Below are 24,048 nucleotides of genomic sequence, written 5' to 3'. Positions count from 1 at the left end.
ATTTTTTTCATGGATGTAAAGACTATGGGAGTCAGAGGGAGCGTGGCGCCTGGATCCATGAGGATCCCAGGTTAATGCACAGTGGATGACAGAATAAACTGCAAAAGGGATCAGGAATAGCTGGCAATGTGCAGGCAAATGGTATTTTAGAGGGTTGTTGGTGACTGGTATAACAGTAGATCAGGATGCCATGACAGTGGGAGATAGGGATGACATTGTTTTGGGGTCAAGTGACATGGCAATGAGACATAAGGGCAATACTGCTATGGCATCAAGGTGACGTGGCACTGAGGTACAACAGGGATCAAGGTGACATGCCAGTGACCCAGGCTGATCTATCAGAACAGGGAGGGCTGGGAAACCTACATCAAGAATCAGCTGAATAAGGCAAAGGAGAACAGGAGGAGCAGGGTGAAGAAGATCAGAGACAAATCAATGGACCTGTACCATAGGAGCCAGGTCACCAGCAGTGTGGGACATGCAGTGTCTCCACGAGGAGATCAGTTGCATCCTGGTGTGAAGGGCTGGGGCAGTCTGTTAGCAGTGGCTGTTTGCATCACAGTGATGGAGAGCAGGGATACCACAGTGATGACATCAGGTAATGGACATATCCTGTGACGGTAGCCATGGACCATAGGGACTGTGTGGGCAGGGGCACTATTCCCAGTTGCTGGAAAAACAAAGAACCTAACAGGCAGTAAAACAAAAACAAAGGAGACTTGGAAGCACCTGACAGCCCTAATTCATCACAGCCCAAGATTTTTTTTTCCCCCTCATGTTCCCATTATATTTGTTTGTAAAAGTGGAAATCAATTTTGAAGGTAATTTTCTGGAAAGAATGGAAGGGAGGTGGGAGGGACGGATAAGGCAGAGATGGCAAGAGGAAAAAAAAATTTAGGCCAGGCACAGCCCAGGGGCAGCTCTTGGCAAGGTGAAAGAAAATTGCATATTCAATCTCCATCCATGAATCTCCCTTGCTGCTGCCCGCCTCCTGCTCGAAAACAATGAAGGCTTTCTCCCCTACGCTGCACAACGCCTGAGTATCAGCGCTCACTTTAACTTCAGGGTCATTAATTCACCTGATTATTGCAGGAGAGGAGAGGGTTGCAGAGGCATCCGTTTTAAAGAGCCCTCCCTTAGCTCATCCTTTGATTAGTTTGGGGTGGGGGGAGTTCAGATAATGTGTTGTTTTGGACTCAGTTTAAAATGGGAGGGGTTGGAAGGAGGTAGAGGTGGAAAGGGAAAGATGTGGCCCGGCTTGTTGTGGAAGGGAGGGTCAGAAAGCAGTCATTCTTGCATCCCTCTGCTGTGGTGTTATTGCAAATTAAAAGTAGCATGTTCCACTCCGTAGCTATCTTTCAAGGAGGGGAGGGGCATGGCTATATGTCGGCATGGGGATGGGGGGGATCTTATCATTGCTTCTTCAGCAGCCCAGCGTAGTGTCACCCTGTGAGGTGACATTTGAATTTACAATTCCGCTGAGAAAAGCCATTAATTCACAAATTAACATTTCTCCCTCTCTCTCTCTAGCTCTCTCTCTCTTCCCCTCTCTCTCTCTCTCTCACATGGATGTGCAAGCAATTGAAAAGACAAAGGAAATAGCCTTAAGGAAGAGACTTTACTGCTACTCTGTCTGTGCAAAGATTGCTACTACTGCTTCTAGATAGATAAACCAATTACCTGAGCTGCTCTGTTCATGGCAGCCTGCTATTACCTCCTTTTGTAGAGCTGACTCTGTTGCTGGATTACACTGTGTGTATCTCATTAATGTAAACCAGCACGATACTGGGCACTGTCCCTGATCCTTCTTGCCAGAGCCCATTGCTCTGCAGTGGAACAGGGAACTGGGAGAGGAGTCAAAAGCAGAGGTGATGGTAGGCACAACGTACTTCCTAATGCACAGGGACCAGGCCACACAGAGAACCTGTTTAGAATACCTGCACTGAGCTTAGAGGAGACGGGGGCTTCCCTTTTACAGAGGAGACTGCATGACATTAACCCTGATCTCTTCCATGTCTTGGTGAGCACTGAGAGTGCTGCACAAGAGGCCTCACGTATGCGCAGCTGGTACGGGCAGCCCCTTGCAGCTCCATTCTCAGCATTACCCTGAGTTTCCTCCAGGTGTAGAAATGTGCTTGGTAGGCAGGTGCAGAGGTGTGAGTACAAAAGCTACATATACACAACTATAGGCAGATGTAGCTGACTGCACCCAGGAGCTAACTGACTCACAGAAGTACATGACAAACCTCAGAATAAGCAGCAAAAATAAGCATTTTAGCTTATGGACTGAGAGGGCCAGATTTCTCTGTAGCAACTCCACTGAAAGCCAGTCAATGATGCCTGTGGAGGCGTTCTTGTCAAAGACAAACACCGGACACTACTACCACACAGCCCCCAGTACTCTTCTGATTCCCTTTTGTTGCTCTCTCCTGCCATGCTCTTTCTCACATCCTTTCTCATTGCTGCTATGGATGCTTGGACTGCACACGTGTACAGTATACACATACACACACACATGTAGGCACTCAGCCACACGCTGGTGCCACCTCAGGTACACGTCTGTGACACTAGAAGCCTGCCTGCGCATACTCACACCTCTGCAGACACAGCTTCTCCCCACGTGCTCTGGTGCGGTCCCTTTCAGTGGCTCCAAGCCTGCCTGCTGGGGTGCACGCTAGCAGGCAGCTTTCTGAGCGCCTTCTGGTGCTCTCTGCAGACAACCTTGTAGGAACACGCCTGGCTACCCCTGCCCTTTAGCCTGGTCACACAGCTACGTGTGTTTGGAGAGAAAATGTCCTAGCAGTGTGGTTTACATAAAGACTCACACGTTAGTATTTGCTCACTAAGCATTCTACCTATATAGAATTGGACAGAAATCTTCACCGACAGGTTTTTCACCCCATAAGTGTTTGATAGGCCCCATTCATGCCATTCTCCTAACTTTCATGAAAGGCAGAAGCTTGTAGGGGGCAGTTCTCCAGGTAAAAGAAAAACAGATCAGAACTGCTGTTTCTGGAAGCCTGGTCTCCATGTGCTCAGTGCATGGTTCGGCATTGCCTTGGCTCCTTAAATCTTCCTAAAAACTTATCCTCTTAACAAGAGCATCTGCCTCTCTGACATTCCCTGTGCCCCATGCCGAGCACAGCACATGGCCGGGGAGCAGCACCCCGCAGCCGGCGCTGGAAGACAGATCACGATCAGTGGAGGAATCGGCAGGCAGTGCCAGTAATTCAAACCATCCTGACCGTTCAGTGAACCCGAACCTGCTGACCTTGACAGCACTAGACAGCAGCGGCCTCAGGAATCCCAACCTTTAGAGAGGCGTCGGCGGAGGACGGCTCCTGCTCTCTCCCTTTCTTTCCCTCTCTCTCTCTCTTTCCGATCACATCCCAGCAGCCAAGGGGGCCCAACAGTCAATCCCCAGTGCACCAATTAGCTCCTAATTTGGCTATGTCTGCACTCCCAAGTCTACATCAATGTAATGTTAAGCATCGCTTGCCGTTCATAGATGGAAATCATTCCTATAGAGGGGTGTCGTCTTGTGCTAAAGGAAAAAACTAAGCACCTTGTTCTCAGTCAGGGCCAGAGAGAAACCCCTCCTCCTCCCAAAATGGGGGCTGCTGCTGTTTGGAAGGAAAGCAGGAGTTCTTTGCTTTCCTAAGTGACAGCATCAGATTCTCCAGCCTTGTTTCACTGGATCCCAGGGGCAAGCAACAAGATCTCACCAAGTGATTAGCCCATGAGAATCCTGGCAGGACAGATGAGGGGCAGGGAGGTGACTAGAGTGGAGGGGAGAGAGAGAAAAAAACCAGCGTGCTCGATTTTGCCACAAGAACTTGCATTACAGAAAAAATGCGGTTTGTGAACATTTTAAGACCCTTTCAGGGAATATTGGATTTCCTCCAGCTACCCCTGTGGCTGCCAAGCAAGACCTGAAATGAACAGCATTTTGTGCTGGCCTGCAGAGGCTACGCTAAGCTATAAGACCTTGCATATGGAGGACAACTCTGTTAACAGTAGATGGCCTGAAAGGAGTACAGATACCTATCTATCGAGACATAGCAGACATGTCTGTCTTCTCTCCTTCTCCATCCATAATTCTTTGAAGGTGATTTTTCCATGCATTAATCAGATAAAATAAAGGACATTTTGAATAGGTGTCAAATGCAATACATGCCCATTTTAAGGCCCTTTAAAATGTCAGAATTTTGTCAAGGGGCCTCAAAATAATGCCTAGGTCCATATTTCTTCTTTGCTTTTCCTTCATCCATCCAAGCATCCTACTGCTTACATTCCGTCAGGTTCAAGGTACAAAGTCCTCTTCCCACGCAGGTCAACAGCTACAGGAAAACACACAGGAGCACAGTGCCAGAACAGGAGCTAGGTCATGGGTATCACTGTTTCCATTTGGATGTGGAGTAGGTCAAGATTTCTTTCTCTCACTGGCTCTGCCTTTTTGGGGAGCTGAGAGGTGTTACTCTGCTTTTAAGCTAGGGGATCTGCATCGGAACAGGTTTGTAGGCATCTGATTAAACCTTAATGAGATCGTTATTGTGTATAAAATGTCCATCAAGTCTTGAGTACCTTCTAGTCCTCTCTTAGATGCTTTAGAAAAGGCTGTTATAAAGGACAGGTACACTTCCATGCTTGCTTTCCCAAAGGAGCTGTTGTTTTTTTGCTTTGGCTTTTGGCATCTAGTGTGGGAAGAGGTAGGCCTTGAACAGAAGAGTTGACCTTGCATGCAGATCAGAACTATCGTAGAGTTTGGAACAACTTTACTAAATCCCAGCGAATTAAAAAAATACCCCACTAGCTAATCCTCAAAGATACTTACGGCTCTTGTCTGCACAGCCCTCTCTTGTTTGTGAAACTGATTGCTACCCATGACCGGGCCCCCTCTTGTTTGGGGACTACCTCTTACAGTTTGGAACATATCTCTGAAATACATCTTACAGAGGTCATATCAGTATAGGATCCTTCATATATGAGTAAGGGTCTTTACATGAGTTCATGCAGAAAGATTCCAAATTACTCTACTAATGCTTTACAGTTATTATAGGAACGAGCATTTCAAAAAAAGAGTTTGCATGGTGACAGTCCAAGCAGATTGCAGCATATTGCAAGCCTGTAGCTCTTTCATTGCGTGGCATTTCACAATTACCCATCCTGTATAATACATTGTTTATTAACCTTCCCATTCTGAAGATCTCATTTACTACTGAAATGTGGCTGACTCTCAGGTGGACCATGGCAGACGTTGAACAATACAGAGCATCAACAGTGAAATTTTGCTGTGCCATGTCCAAATGAAACCACAGGAGAATTAAGATATGCTGTGGGTAATCACTCAGGCTGGATTTTGTTCAGGACAGCCAGGTTAATGTCTGCACTCTTGCAAAAAATGCCATGGGAATTTTAATGACTCTGAGTGATTGGAGCCTTTGTTTTATGGCACGTCAAAAATGGCAGCTCTAAAAACACTCTGCTTGAGCACTGGTTTAGTGCTGACTCAGAAGGGCTTCCAATAACATGATTCACTAGCATCTGGCTCAGGGGCAGGCACAGCCTTCTTTGACTTGCGAGGTTAAGGTAAAAGTGTGTATGAAGGGAAAATAAGGTGGAATGAAAGGAAGGGAGAGTCTAGAGCAAGGGAAATGGAAGAAAAGGAGGTATTAAGAGGCATGTTAGTGGGAGACCAAGCCAACGGAACCCAGCAGGCTAAAGAGGAATTCATATTTTCTACACTGTGCATTAGCGGTGTCCGTGGCCTGATCCAGATCTGCTGAGCCCTAGCACTGGTGGCCTCTCAGATGCCAGTGTGCTCCACTGGAATCTCAGGGATCTCCCAGAAACTGGGAGATGGGGCTGGATGGGGACAGCCCAGCTCTGTGCTCCCTGCCTTGTCTCTAGCGGTCCTGATAGCAGTGTTGATTTGCATGTCAGGCAAAGCTCTGCTTGAGAAAAAAAAAACCCTCCGAGTGTGGCGGTGTCAGCGCTCGCTGTTGTTCGACAGTGTAAAATTAAATTAATAAAGCCCCCAACACAGGAAAACATAACAGGAAATTAATGGCCTTTACTGTCGCTCTGATGCAGTCATTTGCAACCCTGCTTTCCGCACCAAAGACTTCATAAATGCAAGCAGTTTCTCTAAACAAGCATAGTTAGGGCTGCATGCGATGTAATTTTTTGCGTTGCTTCTGTCCTTTGGAGCTAACAAAAGCCACCCTTTTTTATGTGCTCACCAAGGGGGATCCTGCAAGAAGTAGCTCCCCAACAAATGGGCTTAGGAAGATGAGAGGAGGAAGCTAAGTCATGCCGATGATGCTAAGAATATCTTCTGCCCTGGCAGAGGGAACAGCATAGCTCCTGGTGCCCCGCTTTCCTGCGGCAGCAGCTCTCCCCGAGGGCTCTGCACTAAAGGCAATGTTGTGGACACCTCCACAGCATAAATCAGGATAACCCTTCTGATAACTTCCAGGATGTGTAAATCAGTATAACCACTGAATGCCAGAGACTTACAGATTTACACTATCTAGAGGATCTGGCCCACTGTGTGATAGTGCTGCTTGCTACTGCGCCGACATAAACAAAGCAAGTGTACTGGGTCCTGGAGGCAGCTGCATTTCTATCTGGCTAACAGTCAAGCCTAATAGTGCTAGTAAGAGATATTGGACCTACACTCTGTCCCTCATTACAATGGTATAAATCCCCAGTGGCTCTTCTGAGGTAAGGGAATTGTTGTGGATTTGCAACAACCTGACTGAGAGCAGAATACGTCCACTCACCTCCAGCATACCCAAAAGTCACAAAGCTGCAGTGACTGCTTGCACAGAAGCCACCAGTTTTGACTACCCAGGCTAACGCGCCTCATCTGCACACCCACACATGCTGTAGTACATGTGGTACACACGTCTGAGGCAGCTGCTTGCAGCCTATCACCTGGAAAGGCCTTTATTGGTGTATTCAGTAAGGATGGATGGGCTGATTATTATTATCTAACGCACAAACCTAAGTCTGTACTGACTTAGTTTCTCAGATGCTCTGGGCCGAATTTGCAATCATACACTTAGATGCTGTAGTAAATACATATGATTTTCATACGCATACACACACTCACTTCCTTAAATGCACATTTGCATGCTTCCATGATAATCCAAGACAGATCTGAGTACACAGTTCATTACACATTTGCACACACAATTCATTTCATTTACATTCTCATTGAGCATTGCCATTTTGCTCATGTAAGCCGTGCATTAAAGCTGCACTGCCCATCCTGCTCCATCTGAGGTACTCTGTCATACCCAACCCCTGTGTTAAAAGCACTGCAGCCCCCCAGCTGTCAGGCACCGGCACACATCTCACTCTTCCTTGGTCAGGCATGCTCACTTCCCTGCATGAGCAGCCTTCCTTGCTCGCCGATTCCTCATCTGAGCTATGCTCTCATTTCAAAACATAAAATCCCTTTGTTTCTGAGCCTTTCTGCTCTGAGCCTGAGCATGTAAGTAACAAATACACACAGTTTATGTGTCACTGACACACTTCAATTACAGAGACACATGGACCAGCACAGTACCATCAATTAGCATACTCAGATTCAGGCTTGTGGATTCCTTTAAGGCAAATGGACACAGGAACCTGAACAACTGCAGAGTTCACGAAGGCTGATACAGTTCCTTGAGGTGATATTCCTCCAGCACTCATCTCCCACTATCCCTATTTCTGCAGGATACTGTACATAATCTGAACTTGTACCATATCTTCTTTCACTATCACAGTGTAGATCCCTGATAACATTCCTTCTCTATGCACTGCTGGACCTTGTCAGCCCCTTCCATGCTCTGTCATCTCTATCCTGCACTCAGTTGGGATCCTTTCCACCCAATTTGAGGTTCATCTTTCTCCCCACTAGTTCAGTTATCACAATCAAAGCCCCGACAATTCTCGCAGCACTACTACGTGCTGAAATACAGAACCGACCCGTCTAGAGATTATGCCTTTTTTCACACTGCCCAAAAGGTTGCAAAAATTATTCTGGAAGGAAATGGAAACCAAATTTTACAGCCTTCCTTTTCCAAACTCTACTGAGTAAGGCAAGAAAGTCACACAGGTGAAAAGATTGCCAGATTAGTGCTGCCAGTCCTTGCCCTTGTCACTACTGTGGGGAGTACAGTATTAGTTTAATAATCATGGAGGATGCAAATGGAGTCTCTAGAAACATCATGATAGCCAGACTGGATCAGCTGTGCAGACCAGGACACCAGTACCAGACACTTCTGACCATGTGAAAATGGGTGATCCGTTCCCTCAGCCCAGATCTTTGTCCCCGATCTCTCCCTTGGTTGGGGGTCAGCTCCGACACAGATGCAGGAGGTCTGTTATTGCCAGCAGAAGCTCGATGCCAGGGTTTGAAGCCCAGGTCTGATAGCGCTGGGCTCCTTCCTGGACCCGTGCTGAATGCGACGTGAGGGTCTGTGCAGGGCTGGCTGCCGTGAATGACAAGCGCTGGGTATCGATCGCGTTCTGAACTCGGCCCAGCCGATAGAAGGTAATTAATGACTCCATTTGCCTCAGTACCAAGGAGAACAATTGAGTTTGAAACTGCAACAACTGGCAGTGCGGGGAAAGGCCCCCCGGGACGTCCAGGAAAGCTGCCTGACAGGCTTGGGCTGCGCGGGGACACAGGAACACATCAGAGGGGGAAAAAAGAGAAGGGAAATCGGATAAAGGGAAAGGGCAGTCTTACCACAAAGGGTGACTTGGGAAAGGGCAGCACATGTAGCCGCGAGTGCCTGGAGAGTGGGACAGGGCTGCTCTGGGTTAAGCACCCCAGCGGGGATGGTGACAAAGGCAGGCTGCAGGAGAGGACAGAGTCGCAGAGGGATGGCATTTCAGCAGCCGGCTCAGCACCACTGCGTTAGACAGATGCGTTTCCCTCGGAGGCTTTGACAATTAGATGGGTTCTGCTGTGTCACCTGGCTGGCAGTTCTCATGCCAGTCACATTCGCTTTTATTATGACTGTGATTTTTATTGGTAGTGCTGCGAGGCCCCAGCTGAGATCGGGGCCCCACGAGGCAGCGGGCAGACATGTCACGGGGCCGGTAATAGCCCCTGCCCCAAAAGAGAACAGTATCTCCATGTTTGTGTGCCAGCTGCACAGCTTCTCATGACCTTCCTACATGTTTCTGTGCTACAAAGGTCTTCCTTCAGCAATACTTCTGAATTGTTTGTTGAGATGGCCTGGTCCCACCCTGAGCAAGGGAAGTAACCGTATTACGCTGCGTTGTGCTACTTGTACATGATGGTGTCTTTCTGGCGTCCAGACCTGGGAATGTCTCTTTGGTTTGGTGCTATTTAATGGGCATATTCCCTGTGTCAGATGTAGTTAAGATTGTTCCTGTGTCCTCTGGCACAGCATTTCCTTGTTATCTGTCAGGATACTTCTGTGACACCCGTGGAGCATTTCTGTGTCTTGTGTCAAAGGTTTACGCTGAACATTGGCTGTGTGTGCTCCCTCGGCAGCCCCTCGGGAGGAGAGATGTTTCCTGTCACATGTGCAAGGCCAGTCCTGATCACGCTGACAACAACTGTGTGCTCTTGTGAGGGACACAGTGACCGAGGCCATGGTTCACCTCTCAAGCTGTTTGTTAAGATCCTTCTGATTAAAGAGAGAGGTGTCCCTGCGTCACAGTACCACAGTTTCCCTTGCCAGTAAAAGGGAACTGGGAAAGGTGATGATGCTTCCTAATGGTACAGCTAGTGCAGTTACTTAGGTGGCATCTCCAGACTCATCCTGCAGCTGAAGCCTTGCTTCACCCACAGCACCCCTTCCAAGAGCTGCTTTCTTGGCAAATCCCCATCCCTTAAGCTTTTATTCCTAGCACTGTTCTTCATCAGTTGAAGCGACTGTTGCCCACCACAGTGCCATTCCGCGTGGGATCTGCTAGTCTTTCCCAACTCAAATTTTCCCCACAAGCCCTCCCTTTGCTTTCACCCACAGTCCTTTGATGGACCCCATCTCCTCCCCAAAGTTCTCTCTGTTCCTTACTGCCATGTTTGCTCATACCCATGCAATTGTCAGTTCCCATACTTTGTGTATTACAGTATTTGAGGCTTTTCCTGATAGTCCAGCTCACAGAGTCATACGCTTAGATGAGAATTGCAACTTTGATCTAAAACCAGAGATAAGTGTCTGTCCCTTGCAGTTTCAGGGAAAAAATGAAAATGCATCCTCTACAGGTTTTGACACCAGAAAACAAACACAGGGGATTTACAATCCTTTGGTTTTGAAGAAAATATAATGATCCGTGACTGTGAATGTCTCAGCGTTAGCAACACAGACATCTAAATCTGTCTTTCAGGATCATCTCTGTGAAACTTTTTCCACTTCATAAGTAAAATCCATATGCACAGCTCATATTATTGCTCTGAGAAGTTTGGGATTTGTGTGCCCTACCATTATTAAGTCCAATACTACTGCAAGCTGTTTAGACAAGGTCCACCTCAAGGTAGTCTACAGGCCTCTGTCAAAAGTTTCTTTTCTTTTGTAGATTTTAAAACCTAGGCCATGGCAGAGTGCCCTCCCCCCCATATCAAGAACTCCCACCTAAACTAAAGCATTGCCTTTCTCCTCACAACTTTTCCACCTCTCCCTATCTATTTGCTTGCTTTGATCATTCTGATTTCTTATCTAACACTGTTCCTTCCCTTTCTCCTCCCGTCATCCTTTTCTTTCATCTCCCACTGACTATACAGGTCCTTTCTTGTCAGCTGGTCCTGAGTTTCCCAAATACACATACGCACTTACATGCGTGCACACACACACACAAACACGCTGACACAAATAAATAAATAAATAAAAAGGTCAGTGAGCAGAGCAGCAATAACCCCTAAAACAGTACTATCAGAGGGACATGATTGATCAATTGAATTCCATAGCGGCTGAAAAATGTGGGATTAAGTAGTGTATTATACGCACAATGAGTTGAGGCATGATGTTCATTTCAAGTTCATTTCGCCAGCCCTCTGCCACCAGATCAGGCAATCAATAGGGGCAGCAGATATCATATATCACCTCTCTCCATGCTAGGGAGAGAGCACCATAATCTCTCGCAAATTTAGAGTGACAGATTTGTCAAGATCTGAAGGGCCCCTGAATAAATGAAGGAAAAGAGACTCCTACAGTGACTTGGGAAAGCTGTGGTTTCAGTTTCTTCACACAAAGGCATGGCCTGTGCACACGCAGGAGACACGCACGCACAGGGCTCTGCAGGTAGACAGGAATTGCAAAAACATGTGCATGTGTGCACTAATCTGTGTAACCACCCAGGGCAACTCACTAGGAGTAAAACCCAGTTTAATGGCAATCAGTGGAAGTTTTACCATATACGTGAACACCCGTCCACTCACACCAAACACCACGCACAGTGTACAGCTGCCATCCTTGAAAATCAAATATAGCCTAAACCAGCTGCCACAGACAAACAGCTGCTCAGGCATGTACGGTGATGCAGAATCTAACGAATACCAGAATAATGATCTACTGCAAAGAAACCCATGTGTATCAGCATCATGGTGTACACAGTCATGCACACTGACTGACACGTGGAAAAATCCTCAAATCTGCAGCTTCACCTGCAGACAGGTTGAGACAAGCGCTGATACAGAAACACACATCTTTTTTTCCGAGCCTGGACCCAGGAGTTCTGTGCCAGCTTTCTGCAGGGAGGACCAGAGAGAAGTGCCTGCTGGAATTGGGAGCATGAGCCTCGAGCTACCCTAGTCCTCCTGAAAGGCACCCCATGCAGTAACAGCCCAGTCCATCTAAAACACGAAGACTGCACTGACACACACAGTATGCAGTCCACCAAACCTGGCCTTTGCTTTGTTTTCGCTTAGTCAAATCTGTCATGAACTCCAGCTTTCAGGAACTCGAGAATTTTCCCTTGTGCAAAAAAGCCCGATGAGAGGAGAAAATGCCAGGGATCAGTGCCAGTAAACAGCCCTGCTCTGGCTAGGGATAGAAAAGAAAGAGAGAAGGGGCTGCTCGAGGGAAGGCTGCTGGCTGGGACAAATCAATATGTAATATTTTCTATGGTCTTGCGAGTGGTACTGTACTACGTTACTGTATATAATGTACTATTGATTATATCATATCGTATAATCACCTATAAACGGATATATCTCATAGCCAGAAGGCAGCAGGCTCAGTTATAACTCTGGGCCACCAGTTGGGCACTAACTATGCCAGGAAAATACCCATCCTGGCACCATCCATGAGCTAAAAGATGAAGCAGCGGAGTGGCATGGTTCTGGCTGTTGCACAGTGAATGCCACTCCAGGCTCCTGGGAGCATCATCTGCCCGTGAGAACACTCACAGTTGCATGGAAGAGGGAAAAGGTCTACATAGATCCCTCAATCACTTTCTTGACAGACAGCAAGTTTCTGAGATACACAGACTGGAAGGAAGCCACCAAGAAACGCTGAAGTATGAGGAATACTAGTGAAAAAGCAGGAAGGTAATCACAGCCTAAGAGGGAAAACCTGATATTAGGTTAGACAGGGTGATAAGACAGTCAGACTTTTGTCTGATGAAGCACAGTAGGTAGACATTCAGCGCGGAGGGTATGGAGGTATATCAGCATGGATGAGACAAGGGATTATAACCAGTCTCACCAAAGTTAGGCTGAGAGGTGACAGCAGAAAGATACTCAGCACAGTTGGAGAAGATTATAATGAGCAGACTTGCCTCAGATGAGATGAGGTATTATGACAAAGGAAGATTCACTTTAGCTGGGACAGGAGGTTATAACAGACAGACTCACCTTGGATGTGACAGATGCTAATAGCAGGAGACTCACTCACTTCAGATAAAAAGGGGTTATAACCGAGATAAATGCACCTCATTTGAGTTGGGGGATAACAGGGAAAAAAAAAAACAAAAACAGGTGGGTGATAAGATGGTTTATCACAGGGAAAGATTCACTTTGGTTGGGGCAGGGCATTTATAATGGACTCACCTCAGAGGGGATGAGTGGGCTGTGAGAGACGTGGGATGGCACAACAGAGATAGAGACACCTGGAACGTGGCAGGAGGCACTGCAGTGAGATTGGACTGTGTCAGAGGGCTGCTGCAGGGACAGAGATGCACTTCTGGTGATGCTTCTTTTCTGGTAGTAAGAACAAAGGATTACCAGGAAGGCCGATTCCCACTGAGTAGGACTAGGTTTTGTAATACAAGAATTCATTTTGGATAGGAAGGGGGACGAACACAGACAAAGATTCATCTCATTTTGGAGGGAGTTTTATAACAGATATGGGTTGTGATAAATCACTAGCTACATGTAGGAGAATGGGACAGAGATCATAACAGACACCAACGTACATTGGATAGGACAGACACTCCACAGGGAGAGACTTGTCTCTGGTGAAACATGGAGTCAGAAACAGGATCATTCCTGTTATCTGAGGGGGATGAAAGACTCATCTGGGACAGGACAAGATCAGATGAGAAGGAAATTACAGGAGATATAACTTCTGTCGGGACCGGGGAGCTGCAACAGAGACTGACTCCCTTCCAAGCTCTAAGAGAGCCCCTTCTCCATTCCAGGCTTCCTCAGCCCTCTCCAGTACAGGTCCATCCTCAGCACTCTGGTTTCTCCGTGAGCTGCCTCTCCAGCAGCCTTCCAGCGATGCTAATCGCTGTGCTTTGCTCCCATTTTATGCTCAGCAATGGAGATTCGGCAATTTTTAACACTGAAAATCAGCGGAACCGAAACTCATCTCTGAGCCGAGCACCATTCTCCACAGCCTCACTCACCCTGGGCAGGAGAGTCCCACGGAGCCCGCGGGAGCAGCCCCCAGCTCCAGCAGACAGGAGGGGGCTTCCCTCGGGTCCCCGCAGCCTCCCCTTCCCGCAGGAGTGGCACAGCTCCCTGGTTGGAGGCGGAGGGCCCCACTCTGTCCTTGTCCCGCATCCCTTGCTGACCCGAGCCAGGGTGGTGCTAACTCCGTTTTCTCTGTCTGTGCCCTGCAGATGTATCCGAGGGCTCAGTTCCCAATGGAGATTCCCAGAGCAGCGTGGACAGTTTGCGGAAGCACCTTCGTGGCGACACTTTCACCCAGCAGCAGCTGGAAGCTTTAGATCGAGTTTTTGAGCGTCCTTCTTACCCTGACGTCTTTCAAACATCAGAACACATCAAATCTGAGCAGGTGAGGGCCCAGCCTGGTAATGGGGACCCACAGGCACCCACAGGATGATGGCAGGGAGATTCCCTCACCGAAATCACTCTCCCCCTCTTCACCCCTTGTTCTCACACTGACCTGTTATTGCATATACATCACATTTACATTTTACAGCACAGCACTTTATAGCTGTAAATATATCACTGTGCTGATGCACGTGTATACACGAGCTCTACCTCCACTTGTGAACTTGCCGTATACATGCACACTGTGCTCTCCCTAAATCCCCATGTCTGCCTTTCCCTCTGCACACACACCTGCAGGTATGCGGGCATGTTCTTGCCATGAACACGCAAACACTGCCATGCATGTTCACCGGCACACAGCACTGCACAGAAACTCCTGCACTCTCAGATCACGCTGGTGACCAGCGAGCCACAGGGTCGGGCTTTGACGGAGCATTTCCCTTCATGGCCCAAAGCTGAGACTCGACTCCCATCTCCAACCTAGTTTTCCACACTTCTGCAGCTCTGCCCCCCCCCTTTCCCTTACTCCCCCACTCCCTCGGCCTTTTATCCCAAAAGCTGTTTGTCTTAATAAAATGAAAATCAAAAGTCTTTTTAAACCGCCCCAAGCCATAAACCAACAAAGGAAGAGAAGGAGACGCTGGCTGTGGACTCCCTTCATCCCAGAGTCCCTGGGTTTATTACAATGAATAACCTTTATTTACTTTCATTAGACTATTAAGCACCAGCACAGTCATTTTTCCCCCTGAAACTCTGAGCAGGGCCCATAAAGCAAATCCGAAGCCTAATTGAGTTCATTTTAATTTCTCTCCGATCACAGCGAATTACTCTGGTGATAAATCAGGGGGCAGGCTCACCCCCAGTAGAAGGCCTAATTTGCAGCTAATTACAAAACTGATTTCTACAGGAAGATCAATACGAGAAGGAATTGGAAATGACTAGGCAGTCCTCGCCAAGCAGGGACAGGGGCGGGGAGGGGGCAGCGTACGGGGAGCCTGCTGGAGGAGGGGGAGATGTGGGGAGGGTGTTGGGGAAGCGCATGGAAAAAAACAGAGCAGAAAGAGCAGAAAATCAGTTTTAATTTAACGTAATATTAATCAGAGCAACTTTTCCTGCTGTTTTGTAGCCTTCCCGGTTTCTCCCGCTCCCGCGTCTGGTCTGCCACAATAAAAAGGCAATTACCAGAGCCTTTCGGACAGGACACCCTTTCAGATTCAATGGCTCTCCCCCTCCCACCCTTCTGTTAGCCATGTGGCTCCCCCCTCCCCAATTTCATACCCCAATGCACAGAGTGACAGAGGCAGGGGATGAGGCTTCTTTGTTTGTTTTTAAAGAGCTAGGACAGAGGTAACAGCGGAGAGGAGGCAGACAACTCAGCAGAGAGCCTGGCTACAGTGGGCCAACGCTGGCTGCTTCCTACAGCCCGCCTGTCCCAGTCATGTCATTGCAGTCCTCTGCCCCAGCTGTCCTTGTCACCAGGGCAAACACCTCCCGCCTCCGCTCAGCCAAGAGGAGGGGATGTGGATTTCCCCTTTCTTCTCCCCTGGGCTGGCACAGGCAGCCATCCCTATCCCCACAGCACTGAACGAAGGCTCAGTCATACCACAGATAACGGGCCAGATCCTGTGCCTGGCCTTACCCCTCTTCCCCTTCACAGCGGCACACAGGCGGGTGGGATAGCTCATCCTAGGAACGCCCCCACAACCCTCTTGTCACTTCATCTTCTCCGTTTCCTCCTCCTCCTCCGCTTCCATCTGTGCAGGGGTTTGCATCTCTCCTCTTCCTCCCCCCCATCTGTACACCCTTCCCTTTCTCCCGGCGCATCAATAGCGAGCTGTCTTTCTCCTCTCTTCCCCAGGGTAATGAGTACTCCCTCCCAGCTCTGACCCCTGGTCTCGATGAAGTCAAATCAAGTCTATCCACCTCTGCTAACCCAGACCTGGGGACAAATGTGTCAGGACCCCAGACGTACCCTGTGGTGACCGGTAAGCTGCCTGACCAAACAGCAGAACCAAGCTTTTTATTTATTTCCCTCATCACCATTAGCTTCTGCTTTTTCTGCTAATGCAAGATACCCCTCTGTGGCAAACATGGAAAGAGACAGAAAGACTGTGGAGGATGTAAGGGCTCAAGAGAAGCTTGAAATTTAGAGTATTGGCGGGTTTGGGTACACCCAGAGGTGCCCAGCTGTGACCCAAAGACAGGCAAACCCAGGCGTGAATCGGGAACTTGTGCGCCCAGATGGGGCTTAGGGATGGATATTGGTGGAGGACAGGTATGTCCAAATACACACTGTGATTTTTTCCTTTGTGTCTGAGAACAAGAGGGTCATGGCTTACCCATGATCTGCACCTTGTTATCTCGGGGAGAACTAATTTAAGTTTTATTCAGCCCTGGCATTTGGAAGGGGCATTTGCAAACTAAATGCTGAGGTCTGATGAACTGTGACTGTTAAACTTCCTCTTCCTTAAGCCCATGAATCTCTAACATTGCAGCTGGCAAAAGAAATTTGTTCACAGCCTTCCCCCTTCCCTCATGTGTGGGCGCATTAAACTTAGATGTGACTGGGAGAGTAGGAAATGAGAGCAAGTGCAAGACAGTGGAGGAATAGGGATGCACAGAAGTAGAAGGCAATTTCTGCAGCAGCTGCTCCACAGAAAGTTCCTCTTCGCTGGTGGCACGTGCAGGACCTGAGCGGCACAGGGTTGTCCTGGGGCCGCAGGGCACACCATCCTGATACTAGTGTTAGACTGCCTGCCCTGTGCGTGCCCGGAGCCATGAGGAGAGATTCTGGTGCCACAGCTGCCTTCTCAGGCCTCACCCCTCTCACCACTGCTCCCTGCTCACACAGCTACCACAGATTTGCACATCTCCTCCTGGGTAGCTGGAGAAGCTGGCAAGGCCCGAGTGAGTCGCCCCGGTTTCATGTATCGCCCTTGCCCTACAACTGCTGTGGCCCTTCTAGAAACCTCGCAGTGTAAGTTGAGAAATAACTCATGACAAAAAGGTCTGAGTCCTGTTAGCAAGGGAAGGAGCTGTTGCCTCTTGGCCAAAAAGCTGTCCTCTGATGGCACAGAATCAAGAGCACTGGAGTTTGTATTTCAACTTTTTCTTGCAGAAGCCCCAGCTAATAGCCCCTGAGGTCAATGCAGCTCATGGCTGAGGCAGGCATTGTTGTTACTTGTTCAGCAAACACTGAGCAAAGCCATATTATTACATTCAACTTTTGGCTACCAGAACTTTGGGACCGGGCAGGATTAGTAACAGTTACCCCAAATACAGAGGAGATCCAGTGTGAGCTCTGCAAAATGTCATGGAGAACCATGGGGAGGCGAGCTGCATATTTAGGGAGCGTCTAGAAAGTGTGACATCCCCAGACTCTTTTCATGGCTTTTACTGCTATTGGGCTTGATCCAGGATTCTTGTAGCCATGCAGTTTCTTAGCTAACCAGAAAAAAATGACTCAGCTGTGGCAAAATTGTTCCACCTTTCTTTGTATTTGCATATGCAAGACAAAACTCGTCTGGTGACCATCTACCATTTAGCAGATCTACATCTCTCACAGGAAATACTTTCCTGTCTTTGGGAGGCAAAGCCAGCAGGAGAGGAGAGCAGTACTGTCCTTCCTTCATGGAAGGCAAATCCCCATAGTTGGATGCAAAGGTGAGGCATCTAAAATCAGAGCTTAAGATTCAAAGGAGCCATTAAAATAATTCTTTTTAGTCCTTCTGCCTAAGTGAAGGTGGTGAATTCCAGCCTGTTAACATGAGAGCAAAATTTCCAAAGGCTAGGGACACTGTACAAGCTTTGGACATGACTTTCACAAGGGGACAGCAGGAGACAGATTTGGCCTCACGGAAGAGGCTGTGGGCTGAGGCAGAAAATCTTCTTCATGTCCCCCCAGCCCTGTGCCATCCCCACTCTGTTCCCTGCAACACTCCCAGCTCAGCTCGAGAACATCCCCATCTGATCCATCTGGATCCAAGAGTGAGAAAAGTTCATTTCAGACCCAGCTTGACATTCCCAGGTGGCAACTTAGCACTAACATCTCAATCTGTATGCGACATTTCAATCAGTGCAGAGTAACAAAAGCAGAACTATTAGCGTTGGGAGCTGTTCACTGGTGGTAATGATGGGGAAACTCAGAAACTAGAAATGAAAAGGGAAAAAAAACCCTCAACACCCTGAAAGGCAGCAGGGGAAGAGGGGCGGAGAATTTTTCCTCTACACTTAGGCCAGGATCCAATGTTTGGATTAATGGTGCCATTACCCAAGAAAGGACTTCAGATAATGCTCATTCTTAAAATGTTTTTGCTGGCAATTAAATGGTTGCAGTTATTGATCTTCATTGATCTGATGTCCTCAATTTGCATAATCTATTAAAGATGAATGATTCATGATATGTTTGCTATGGGGCTGGGCAATGCTTTCAGGAAGGACCAGAGAGGTGAGGAACTCAGTGCTGCCTCCTGATCTACCCTGGCCAGGAAATTAAGAAAGAGGGAGCATGCAGATTTCTTTGGTATCACCCAGATCCCTCTCCCAAGAAGGGATATTGGACTAACAGCAAGGACTGAATTGCTGGCTGCCTGTTTTGCTGCTATAGTGTCATAGCCTCTTTGCTCTTGTCCCAGGGCAGTCTGTGAACACAGGCAATACATGAAATAAATGTGAAACAAATCCACCCATGCAGGGTACAAACTCTGCGTGCAGTCACGTCAGGATGTAAGATTTAGCTTCAGTCTACAAGAAAGTCTCCCCAGCTCAGTCTTCCCAGACAGAAAAAAGTATCACTAGCTCTTTCCAAACCAAAGCTGTGTGGCATTGGATTCTTGCATTTTCTGAAGACTTCAGAGAAAGTCCTTCTCCTCTCTCTGGCCCATGACTAGCTTTCCTCAGCAAGCTCTCTCGGCTCACACCATTCTGAGAATACACTCCTCCAAAAACCGTCAGTATGTAACTACCTAAAATATTGGAATGTAGTGAGATAGTTAACTACAGACGTTGCTAAAGTCCCTTTATCTGTCTGTGAGCTTCCTAGAATTGAAGAGCTAGAAATGCTGCAAGACAGGCAGCCACCTCCCCAACATGCAGGAAGGCCTTCCCCAAGTCCTGGGCATCTATTCAAAGACACAGCTTAGCACCACAGCTACATACAGCACAGCCTTGCCTAGTACTGCCAATATCAAACACGGCCTTTCAGACAATTATTCTATCTAACACATCTTAGATGGTCCATTTATTACTCACATCTCCTAAAGCAAGTAAACAAAAACATTTGTTTACTATGGAGCAGACAGGTCACCCTTATTTCTCCCCATTAAGTATCTGCAAGGAATTTCTATGAATGAGCTGACACTTAGGGGCTAGCTGGGCACTAGGCTAGGAAACATGCTCCTGCTGTCCGTTATATAGAACAGACAATGTAGAAATTTTCAGCTTCCTTATGAAGTATCAGAGAGAAAGCTCTTCAGAGCTGGCTGAGAACGCCACCTCACCTCTTCCTTCACACACAGGCCAGTGGGCCAGCTACCTCTTGCCTCAGTGTTGCATGGCCATCATAGCTAGATTGGACAGTTTCTTGGACAGTGTCTTTGGACACCAATCAGATTTCCTAGAAGCAAAGATCCAAGCTTGAACATACCAAGATAAGGCGAGTATATGCAGTTGAACACCAAGACAAGAATTCTGTTATTCAGAGATGTTCTACTTCAATTATTTCTATCGAAGGCAAACAGCCCAGGCAGATGAGTATAAACCTGTATAGGGCTAAGTAAACACAGAAAACCTCAATAGTTTTCTTTTATTCAGTAGTTTCCACAGGTCTTTGATTTTGGAAGGTACTCAGTAGCTAATACCCAAGAGGTGAGCGGAGGAGAACCTCAAGATTTTGGCACTAGCAACAGGAGTACTTTAAAAGCACAAGGTTGTTCACATAAGCCTTGAATCCTTTGAGAACAAAGGATAAGATCCTTCTTTAAGTGACATCAAAAGTCGTATCTTTTGGAATAGGCATGCATGAAAGAAGTGTTGTGTCTTCAAACCAGGTTGTAAGTTCTGGGGACTTAGATTAATAGTTTGGGAGCAGAGTCCCTTCCAATTCAATTATCTAGCCCAGAAGTTACGCAGCAGAAAGGCAGCACTATGGGAAATAAAATACAATGGACTTTTCACATATGGCTTGAAACTTGTTTATTAACAGACTACTAAAGGAGAGGATTTATCTGCTAGATGGATTGTAAAATTACAGCAAAGGTAAAGAAAAACTTCCCTTAATTGAACCCCAGCAGTTTTAACTAACTAGACCTTGTTTGCCAGCCCACTACAATCAGTGAGATCTACAAAGAAAAGTAAAGGTAAAAGACAAGCCCAAGAAAAACAGGGCAAAAAAAGCACTTCAGCAACTTCTATTGTTGACTGAAATGGGAGAATGTGTCCCCTTCTCTTCCTGTGAGGAGGTTTCTGAGTGATTCTGTGCTATGGTTAGCACCTATTAATAGGAATAGGTAACTTTAAAAATCATCATCACCCACCAAAACAGCTTCCTGTATAGAAAATGTTTCCTTCTCTCTGGGAAACAAATTTTTCCCTAAAGCAACAAATATCATCCAGGGTGAGAAATCCTGATGACAGCTCACAATGTGTCAAACAAAGGCACCAAAAAAGCACAAACCCCATCGATCTCACTTTACTCCAGACCTCCCCTCTCTGGCATGGGGTCAGATTTTTTTTCAGTTTTAGTTAATTTTTAAAATTCATACATGAATGTATGAAAAAAAATTATAATTACTGATATTAAGGCTACTTGCTATGTCTGAAAGACATACAAAAACAGTACTTAAACAGCATCTGATTTCTATGAAAGTTTTCAAGAAAGCTGTGATGCTAAGCACAGAGAAACCACTGGCTAGACACCTGGATCCAAAGTTTTTCTGAAATGATAAACAATCTTTTGAGAACTTTAGCCTCCTGCAAGGTGAAAAGATATTATTTCCTTCGTTTCAGCTTAGTGAGTGAACTGAAGAGAATTTTGTTCAGTTCAATAACCAGGTCATTCAAAACTAAGAAACAAACTAGGATTTGAAAAAGCAGGAACATTTGTTTTCCTCTGTCAGTGAGTGAATTAAGCTTGGTGTGAAAGGATGAGATCTATTAGTTCTAAAATCAGGTTCTAAAATCAGTTCAATTTCCTCCTTATATATCCTTTCCTTCATTTAATAAGTCGTTTTAATGCAAAACCTGCTTAGAAAAGCTTGCTTTTTCTGTTCTAGTATATTTAGGAAGTCAGGGAACTTGTGGTCATTTTATTTAATTAGCATGAATAATTACAAATACTGTTTTTAATTTAATTCTAATTTCCATCCAAATATAACTTGACACAGATCACAAGTAAAAAGTTAATAATCTAATAAAATAATAATATGGACTCATCGTTCACTATTTTCTCATATAATAATATGTAAAGACAAATTATATTAAACAACATAATTGCTTAAATAAATGTGCACAGATGCAGTTCATCTACCTAGCAAAAAGCGAAAAAACTACGTTTAGTGTAAATTTTGTATTTGTCAAAATATTTGTTACCACCCATAAAATTCAGCCTTTTAGAAAACAGCCTCATAGTACAAATGTAAAACAAGTTGATCCAGCTTGCTGTTTTAAATCATGATTAAAACTGACCATTACATTCAGTTGTACTTAGATCATTATGCTGAGAGGGGGAGCATTTCCTTCCCCTTTTCCTTGTTTATACTGGTGGAAATTTCCTCTCTTGCTCCAATCTGCTTTAGCCTCTGACACCAGTGAGCAATGGCCCTGGTCACGGCTTGACCGAGCTGACTTAAGAAAACCTCTTTAACAAACTGCTAGGGGCCCCAAATTGGCTTTGGTGATGGCAAATCCTACATATGCAGACCCGCACTTTGTGGCACAACATCACAGCTGCAGCCGCCAGCAGTCACGCAGCCCATTGGGCACAACTCTGGATGCCCCAATGCCCTGAAAATGGAATATGATAATCATTCACGTGGCTGCTACAAGGTTGTTACTACCCTGCCTCATCAAAATGAAGGAGGTATTTTCTGTAAGCAAGCCTCTCCTCTGTTTAAGATGAAGAATCAGCCAAAGTAGAAGTCCACAGGACCTCCAAATTCTATCAACTATTTCCCATCCCTAAGAAGAGATAATATCTTATCTAGTCAAGGAATTTGGAAAGGCAAAAGGTGTTACTACTCTTCTCCAGGACCAAATGGCTGAGGGTGATAGATGGTCAGATGAATGATCCCTGGAACAGACAGGAGTAGCGGGGGGGAAGGGAATCACATAAACTATTTCCATGCATCCAATGGAAGTTTCACTGACAGTAACTTCACAATGCTGAAGAAGGCAGCTTGTAGGCTTGAAAGGCATATTGAAGTGAGGAACCCAGAAATGGATGGACCCGAAAGAAATCATGTCTTCACCTTCCTTAAATTAGCATTTAAGTGAACTGCGTAATGACAATAGCTGTGAATTGGCATTCCCAGTCCGATTTTCTTCAGCAAGGGGACAGCATTGCAGGCTGCCACACTCTATGCTGCGGACAAAAAGGGACTTTTTTTAGAGAAAAGAATTATATAGTCTTCCCAACAATTCAGTTTTTGCCTTTTCTTTTGAGGCTAAATGAAGGATCCAGTAAGTATGGCTATGATGAAAAATTTTGTGATGTAGATATTTGCCCACTGACAGCAAAGACTGTGCTTTATACCTGAGTTAGCAACACCTGTCAGTAGGTGTTAATAACTTTTGATGTCCATCAGCTGTACTGGATTTAACCAGGCCAGCTGCTTGTACAATTGAAATTGCCCACTGCAGTCTTTCAGAGAAATGGAGAGCTTACGGCAATCTTTGGCCCTTCTTTGTAGGTTTAGGATTGCTGTGGGCTACCCAGGAAGATCTATCCTATCTTACTGGACATTAGGAAAAATTTCTTTACTGAAAGAGTGGTCAGGCCTTGGAACAGGCTGCCCAGGGAAGTGGTGGAGTCACCATCCCTGGAAGTATTTAAAAGACGTGTAGATGAGGCGCTTAGGGATATGGTTTAGTGGGCATGGTAGTGTTGGGTTGAGGGTTGGACTCGATGATCTTAGAGGGCTTTTCCAACCTTAATGATTCTATGATTCTATGATTCTATTATGATCAGTAGAATATCATTGTGATGAAACCTTGGAGATACCTATAATGGGGACTGTGTGAAAAACTAACATGTTCTGTTCTAATTACGTTTCCCAGCATATATTTCAAAAGCATCTTGTTTAAGAGGTAACATTCAAGTCCCAAGCCACCAAGGAATAAGCATATGCTACACTTTAAGGCAGGAAGTAATTGCCCAACCTGATGGGCTGGGACTCAAGAAAGGGGACAAGAATACAAACTCCACTGAACTTCTCTGTTTGCCAAGTGCACAAGTTGCACATCTTTCTTTCCTCCCAAGACTAAAGCACATCTTCCTTCATCGGCTCCATCTGCAAACAAATGTACTTAGAGCCAACAGGAAGTTGACTTCAGTGTAGTTCTCAAGTGATTAACACTAACAGTACTCAACTAGCTTCAAAAAGTAAGTCCAGATCACAGGTCTACCAGAAGCTCCATGTTTTACTCTGTAGGAAGACTACAAAACTTTTTCTCTCCAAAGTAACATAAAGAGTTAGCAAGTCAGTTTACTTGGAGAGCAGCAGTTAATTAGATCAGACACAAAATCTAGATTTATAAAATCCAGTTTTATAAAAAATGAGGCAAATAGATTTCAAAACTTGACATCAGTGATGTCACAACAGTTTTGACTCTCAGGGGAA

The 24,048-nt window shown here is 46.2% G+C and overlaps 1 protein-coding gene across 1 annotated transcript in view; it reads left to right on the top strand.

Annotated features, from left to right (window-relative positions):
• The window catches only part of LOC104072614 (paired box protein Pax-2-A-like), a gene marked incomplete at its 3' end in the record, with an annotated part of 49,530 nt that overhangs the window by 10,361 nt on the left and 15,121 nt on the right, over nt 1-24,048 (top strand). Inside the window, exons 4-5 of the mRNA XM_009572131.1 lie at nt 14,038-14,213; nt 16,071-16,197. Of these exons, the coding sequence (XP_009570426.1) occupies nt 14,038-14,213; nt 16,071-16,197 (303 nt within the window). The remainder of the gene's footprint in view (nt 1-14,037; nt 14,214-16,070; nt 16,198-24,048) is intronic.

The sequence above is a fragment of the Fulmarus glacialis genome, unplaced genomic scaffold (assembly GCF_000690835.1).
Source record: "Fulmarus glacialis isolate BGI_N327 unplaced genomic scaffold, ASM69083v1 scaffold17952, whole genome shotgun sequence".
NCBI classification, from domain to species: Eukaryota; Metazoa; Chordata; class Aves; order Procellariiformes; family Procellariidae; genus Fulmarus; species Fulmarus glacialis.
Note: the sequence above shows the minus strand (reverse complement) of the source record. Positions and strands in the feature narration are given on the sequence as shown.